This window comes from Chenopodium quinoa, unplaced genomic scaffold, assembly GCF_001683475.1.
Source record: "Chenopodium quinoa cultivar QQ74 unplaced genomic scaffold, ASM168347v1, whole genome shotgun sequence".
NCBI lineage: Eukaryota > Viridiplantae > Streptophyta > Magnoliopsida > Caryophyllales > Amaranthaceae > Chenopodium > Chenopodium quinoa.
The window spans coordinates 511,520-519,583 of NW_018744062.1; the positions used below are offsets into that span (position 1 = coordinate 511,520).

The 8,064-nt window shown below is 34.3% G+C and overlaps 1 protein-coding gene across 1 annotated transcript; it reads left to right on the forward strand.

Annotated features, from left to right (window-relative positions):
• The first annotated feature begins 1,166 nt into the window (after window positions 1-1,166).
• LOC110690654 (probable pectate lyase 5) lies at window positions 1,167-6,481 on the forward strand. Its single transcript, XM_021867509.1, has 4 exons — window positions 1,167-1,841; window positions 2,444-3,302; window positions 3,825-4,030; window positions 5,902-6,481. Exons 1-4 carry the CDS (start codon window positions 1,678-1,680, stop codon window positions 6,173-6,175), a joined length of 1,503 nt encoding a protein of 500 aa, XP_021723201.1. The 5' UTR covers window positions 1,167-1,677; the 3' UTR covers window positions 6,176-6,481.
• The last annotated feature ends 1,583 nt before the right edge of the window (window positions 6,482-8,064 follow it).

Below are 8,064 nucleotides of genomic sequence, written 5' to 3' on the forward strand. Positions count from 1 at the left end.
CGGCTCTATTTGGCCCTTTATATGCAAAATAAAATGATAATTGGATACAGTAGGACAATAGGTGGTGGACGAATATAAGACTATGTTTGGCAATGATATCAAAAAATTAGTGAAAATTAATAACTTAACTGAAAATAATAAGGTAGTAACTAAAATTGAGCTAATTTAATACTGAAATAATTTAACTAAAATTATCAATTTTAATACTTCGTATTTCAACATTGTTAAAAAATTTCAAAGAAAATAGCACAAACTTTATTATAACTAGACCTGGCAAGGTCTGAGTCGGGTCACTTTTGGGTTGGGTCATTTTGGGTTAGCTAACATTCGGGTCAGGTATGGTCGATTCGGGTTTCAGGTCAACTTCAGGTCAGGTATCAGGTCGGGTCAGTTTCAGATCGGGTATGTTTGGGTCAGGTCAATTTCGGGTCAATTATGTTCGGGTCAGGTCAAAATCTGGTCGAGTCATATTCGGGTTGTTTCATTTGTGAATAAAGCTCAAATCAATGATTTTATACGGAGTATTTATTTGGTTATTGTTATAATAAATACTATCAATTCAGTTTATGAGCTTAGTTACGATTGAAGATGAACAATTTGAGTTATTTTCAGTATAAGACATTTTAAGTTCAATTATAGGGTAATTTTAGTTTGTGATATTCCGGGTATCGAATCTGTTCGGGACAATTTCGGGTATCGGGTTTGTTCGAGTCAAACACTTCGATTTAATTTTGGGTCGGGTCATTTTTGGGTCAATGTTTTGGGTCAATTTTGGGTCATGGGTTGGATCAATTGGGTCGGGTCATCGGGTCTGGGTCAGGATTGCCAAGTCTAGTTATAGCATAGAATAAGATCTTTTTCACAATCAAGTTGAGTTTTACAATACTTTGAGCTCAGTGGCGGAACTTGGGCAAAATAGTTTGGGGGGCCAAGGTTTGATCCTTCAACCTTTTACTAAAAAATAACAATACTTAACCGCCGCCTCAATGAAGGGGGGCTGGACCCGACCCGCCTCAATGAAGGTCCGCCTCACCTACAAATTAAAATGAAAACTATCACAAGCCTAGCTAGACCAACCCAAGTTCAATCTCAACTCGCTCGGTTATCACCTCTAATTTTACATAACTGTAAGATTAAGATTTTTTTTTAAAAAAACTCGAGTGTATATATTAAAATTTGAGTATTGAATTATCAATAAATTGCGGTTAAAAGTTAGAAAACAAACTCTATGGTTAAAGTTTGGTTTCCAAACACACTATTAGTATTAGACCCCCAACTAGGCCAAGCAATAGCCGCCGCATGCATTTGCATTTAAACTATACGAGGAAGCAAAGTAGAGATGAAGTAGAAACATAATTTATCAATGGCAGTTTATTCCTCTCTTCTTTCTTCTTCCTCTCTTCACTCTGCTTCTTTTCTCAATCACAAATTAATTCACAAATTTATCTTCCTTTCTTTCCTTTGAATTATCCTTAAAGCTTTCCAACAAAGTTAAGTTACTTAATTTTTCACAAAAACTCCTTTCACACATTCAATTGTTTTCATCATATTTCATGTTACTTCTTGCTGTATAACCTCATTATACTTTCTTTCTCTTAAAATTTTCTCAACATTTTCATATATTCTATACTCATTTTTTGGTGGGTTCATTTTACCAATTGATATTGGTTAGCAAGTATGCTTCTAAGAGCCCACATTTATGTCTTTTTCATTGTCCTGATTTTATGTAATTGTTTGTTTGATTTTGTTTCGGCTTCGGCTTCGTCTTCGGCTGCTGCTTTTAATCTTAGTCTTCCTCATGAACACCCTTTCCCTGAACATATTGTTCGAGAATTTCACAGGTAAGAATTGAAGCTTATTTTTCAATATAGTAAAGCTATAATCTTGTGGGTTTAATTTGATAATGTTGTAGTCATTTTACTTCATTCATTCTATATTAAGCATTCAATATAGGAATAATTACATTGTTAATCTCTGTCTCTTGCTTCAAAATTCTTTATAGTGTTGAAGGAAAACAATGAGAATGTACCAAATGCATTGTACTTAGTTTTTATGCTTAATTCATTTTGTTTCAAGCATATAAAAAAATTATTGCTGTAATGCAGTAATGATCTCGTATCCGTCCTCGTGCAACCTATATTACTACGGTCATTCAAATATTGGCGCGGAATTTGAACCATGAACTGTTTTTTTTTTTTTTTTTGTCAGAAATTTGTCAATTCTAGTTTTCTAAGCTCTGTTTTCCTCTGTTTTAAGATGAATTCGCATACCTCATTATGATATATTTACAATCTAGATTACACTTTTTCCATCAAATTTCATCTGGGTATTTTCAATTTTTTAATGGGCAATTTTTAAAAAATAAAATAAAAAGAACTAATGTTATAATAATACGATTATTTAAACATAATAACATAGGTTATGTTCTCTGCTTTTCTTGCAGGAGAGTTAATGTGTCTCTAAGCAGAAGGAAAACCCTAGAAACAACCCAAGAAAAGGACCAGTTTTCTTGTGTAACTGGTAATCCAATTGATGATTGTTGGAAATGTGACCCTAATTGGGCCGGTAACCGGCAACAGTTAGCCGATTGCGCAATCGGGTTCGGCTACAAGGCACTTGGTGGCAAAGGTGGTCCTATCTATGTGGTTACGGACTCTTCAGACCCGGACCCTCATAAGCCTAAATCGGGGACCTTACGTGACGCCGTTAGCCAACCCGGACCAGTTTGGATAATATTTGCTAGTGACATGCTTATTAAGCTTAAAAGTCCTCTATTAGTCACAAGTTTTAAGACAATTGATGGACGTGGTGCTCATGTTGAGGTAACGGGTGGAGGGTGCATATCAATTGAGCATGTTACAAATGTGATTGTTCACAATATTAATATACATCATTGTTACCCTGCTGACTCGGATGGTGACGGGTTACATATTTTTTCGTCTAGTAATATTTGGATAGACCATTGCACGTTGTCTAATTGCGCGGATGGTCTAATTGATTGTACCGTGGGATCAACTGCCATCACAATTTCGAACAATCACTTCTCTCATCACGATAAGGTTATCTTACTAGGGCATAGCGACGACTATGTTGCTGATCGAGGGATGCAAGTCACGGTGGCATTCAATCGATTCGGTGAGGCATTAAATCAACGTATGCCTAGGTGCCGGTTTGGGTACTTCCACGTCGTGAATAATGATTACTCGAGTTGGGCTGAGTACGCGGTGGGTGGTAGCTCTAGACCTACCATCAATAGCCAAGGGAATCGATACATTGCACCACCAAATCCTAATGCCAAAGAGGTAGAGACCATCTTTTGGGTTAAAGCACTTCAATGCATGTTTTTTATTACTACTCTTTTAGATCAATCCAATGCCCTTTTTACTAAGTTCACATGCATTCAAGAAAAAGATGAAAGTGGCTAAAATGTTGCTTTCCTATAATAAAGCATTCATAACTTTGATAAGATTCTTTCTTGATTTAGTGACGCATTATAGATAAGTTTTGCTTTATTTAGTGTTTAGGCTATTCAATATATTGTGCAAGTGTTTTTCAAAAAAAAAAAAAAAATATTGTGCAAGTGTTGCATAAAACCTATTGCAACTTTGCAAGATTGAGCTAGCTAAAAGGATGGCCCCAAAATAGAGATAGTTACACAGACATTAATAAGACCATCTCATACACGATTTTGCCTCTAAATTATTTTCACTATATTTAATTATGATATAGTAGAAGGCCAGCGGTCGGGTCAATGTGACAATATATATCGAGATAGAAATTATAATAATTAACGTGTGTACGTGTGTGTTGATTGGGCAAGGTAGGTTACAAGAAGGTTGGATGCAGATGGGCAAGAGTGGGAGAGCTGGAATTGGAGAACAGAAGGTGATTTAATGGTGAATGGAGCCTTCTTTGTGCCATCAGGTGATGGGGTCAATCCTCAATATTCTTTGGCTTCAAGTATGGAGCCCAAACCTGCTGCTTTTATTGACCAACTTACTCTCAACGCAGGCATCTTGCTTCCTAATGGGTATGTTTCTTTTCCCTTTTTGTCTCCATCTCCATGCTTTCAAATTTTATAATTGTAAGAGGTCAAATATGGTCCTGGTTCATATGGCCGACCCTATTTGTGAGAATTATGTATTTGGTGTTATTATTATTGTTGTTGATTCATTATATTATTAACATTGATGATGTGATGTCGCTACATCCTACATGCATATTAGCGTAAGTGTTTAATGTTATTATTGTAGTTAATTCGTTATTTTATAAATTTTGTTAATGTAATGTCACGCTGCATCCTAATAATGTGAAAAGAAATCGTGATCATTTACTTCATACGAGTATATAATAATTGATGACTACCAAGTCTCCTAAATAGCTAGTTTTCCAAAAGAAGTTACACCTAGTGATGTGTGTTAGTCATTTACAGTCTGAATGAATGATATATACATCCAAGTGTAAAATAACGACAACTAACAAGAAACAAGATGTATGCCCGCTTTTGTGTTCTACTACTATTATTTTATATAAAATCTCATAAATTTGTTTGAACAGCTTAAATTCGTCATATCCTCAACTATATACTTGTACCCTTTCTAAATCTAAGTCATGGTTAATTACTAATGCCATATCTTCACCAGGTCACCCATGTTCTATTGCATATATTCTGTGGTCTTTTTCCTCAATTCTCTGAAGATATTTTCAGAGTCTTGCCCTACACAATTTTCTATATGTCATTTTTTTTCCCTTTATTTTCTAGATAATACATTTATTAATAGAAGAAGTGATTACAAGTACTGTAGGCCAGTAGGAATCTTCTACAATCTACATAAAAGTTCAAAAATCAAAATACTGTGATTTATTGATAATAAATTTGTTTTTAAGCAATGAAGGAATATCATTTGTCTAAAACATTGGTTTGCTAGTTATTGTTTGATTTTGATCTTATTTACTATCTTTTATCATTTGTCTAATGTGTTGGTGTCTAACACACAAGTGATACTATATTGATATAGTTAACGAACAGATGGTATGCATTAATGTTAAATTGAGAATAAATAAATTAATTAAGCAGGCGGATAATATAGTCGAAAGAACGGAGGTTTATCTTTTTTGCATGGTCATTTAATTGAGTGAACATGAAGGTTTTTTGAAAGTGGCTCATTACATGTTGATTTAGTGTACACTAAAATGTGTTCCACACTAATTAGAAAGAAGCTTTTTAGTGTAAAACTTTAACATAAGATATATTGTAAATTAGCAACTAAACCAACATAAATAGAAGACATTCACTTTAATTTATTCTAGTACAGTTCTTAAAGTGAAAAATATTAGGACACTTTTTCACATGGAAATATGGAGTACTAACATCATGAAAAAAAGGATATTATCATGAGATATGGTCGAAATTATTGGCCTAAATTTGGTTTGCAAGTCAAAGTTGTAAAGTAGTACAATAGGTATCAATTATCATGTTTAAGAATTTTTCACTGAAATTAAGGGGTTTGGCTGACGCATTTTCTCATGCACTTGTTTTGGAATTTATTCTTAGCATATTGTACCTTTTTTTTTTTTTTTTTTGGTATGTTTTCTTTTTATTTTGATCAAATGAAGTTAACATTTATGTGAAAGCTTATTTTAGTATTTTTGATGTCGATTCATATGATATGATGCAATGATAAGGTGCGAATAGGACAAGTCGCGCCACAAATTTATTACAATGGACTATTGTAGACAGTACACTAAATTTATTATATAGTCATTTGAATTATTTTGATTTTGTTTTCAATCCATCATAAATGCAAAGAAATTAACGTTTTTATTTTAACCCTTGTTGGAAAGCTATGTATCAATTAATTGTTCACCACGTTGTTTATTGATATATGAGTGATTATGCAGAGGCATAGCAAATCCTGGATCAAGAGGTAGCGGCATTAGTAGTGGTGGCGGGCTAATTCCTGGCGGCAATGGGGGTGGTGCCCCGGGAGGCATGTATGGCACGGGAGACGGTTACAATAATCCTCCAGGAGAAGGAGGCTATTATGGAGGGGATGGAGGGTTGTTTTTTAGCAGTGCACCTCCTTCACCTTGTTGTCAAACTTCCATCATTATTTTGTCTACAATACTTATTTTGACTTTATATTTTACCACAAATAATTATTTTGTTATGTAGCTAGGCTATAAGTTATTTATAATTTATATAGATAATTCAAGTCATCAAGAGTATATATCTATAAACACTTCCTCTCCCCTCCCATAACAAAAAATTAAAGTTACAACATTTCAACAACCAATTATGAATTGCTCCCACCTTTCATCAGACCAAATTATGGCTAAGTTGAAAGAATTAAAACAAAAAAAGAAAAAACTAACTTGTTAATTAAGCAAAAGGTTTTGCATGACCCATCCATGATATGAATCATATGATTGTCATTTTATTTAAATGGATGTAAAATTAAAGGCTATCAAATTGTCTCTTGAATTAAACCCTCTAACTAAGTGGGAATTAAAAGATTTTATTTTATTTTTGCAAAATGAAATGAAGTGGAATTTTATATATAGAAAAATTATACAAGTAATAATCAAATGGGACCTTAAATAAGAAAATATCCATTCAAAACAATAGTTCAAACACTAATTTAAGTACCAAACTTTAGGATGATAAGTTGGTGTATGTAAAAGGCTCATTTGCCTTTTTATTATAGACAATACGTCTGAAAAAGATAAACATAAAAAGTACTCCCTCCGTCCCTTATACAAAGCCTTTTTATAGCGTTTAAGAGAAAGAGGCTTCTAATTTAGGCACAGAAGGAGTATATGTTAAACTACTAAGCAATAAAACAGAAATTACTTATCTCTTGATGCGTGAACCAAAGTGACAATAGCCACGTCGTGGAAAACCACTGACCTAAAAGACGATTCCGCGCTACCTCCCGATGCAGTAGACTAGAAGCGGTCGCCCTCCAGGATAAGCACGGCGCCGGAGTTTATGTGCACTCACAAACCCGACTGGAACTCAGAATACTTGCCCAGAAAACAGAACAGAAGAAACTCGTGTTTAGATAATTTTAGAGAAGAGAGATAACTGATTGTGTTGTTTGTTTAGACTGAAAAAACCACCGAGTATTTATAAGCTGCAGAGGAAAAACGGGAAGCATAAAAGGTGGGAAGAATCTGGCCAAGAAAATGACCAGATTCATTTGGTCAGTCAATAACCGAGGCAAGAAACAAGGAATTAATCAGTCAGCTATAATCAAGGGATTAATGACTGACTTGATTCCGTAATCCCAACAGTCAGAAAAGAATATTCCCAAAAGACAGAAAAGAATATTCTGTTTAACAAAGAAAAGGAAATAAAATTTCTCCAAAAAGATAACAAGGACCCACGCCCGCGCATCGCATTCCCCAAGACCCGAGCCCGACCCGACTCGGCTCAGCGCGCGCGTGTGGAGTAACACTTAACTCCCACTCACTCAACTAAGTAGTGTTAATACACTACAATATAAAAACAAGGAAAAACCTTTCCCCCCAACCAATTTGGGATTTTCCCCTTTCATTTGTTTTTCTCTCTCTCTTGTTTTTTTCCCATCTCTCTTATTTTATATCAAGAACTTCCAACAGTATAAAATACGAAGTGATAGGGTTTTGATTATATACATGTATAAAAGTTGGGAAAAAAATAGCATTGAATAGTGGAAAAGATAAATTATAGTAGGACGTTACATGATTGTGAATTTATTTAAAATGAATGTAGGTGAATAGTGAATTATAAGCTTTCGAAATGTCTCTTGAATCAAACCTTCTAATGGGTTTAAATGGACCCTAAATATGTATTAAAGGCTGGTAGAGAACCACGATTAAGACCAGTAATATGTTTTATTGGTAATTTAATGATGATTTGAACGGATAATGATGCTTGCTGCATTATTTGAACGCCAATGACTAATGACAATAACTGGGAAAGGGAGGGAGAGTTGCTAGCTTGATTCAATATTGATACATAGAGTATAAATTGATTAAGCTTTATAAAAAATGGCTAACATATTAGCAAAACCAGTGAAT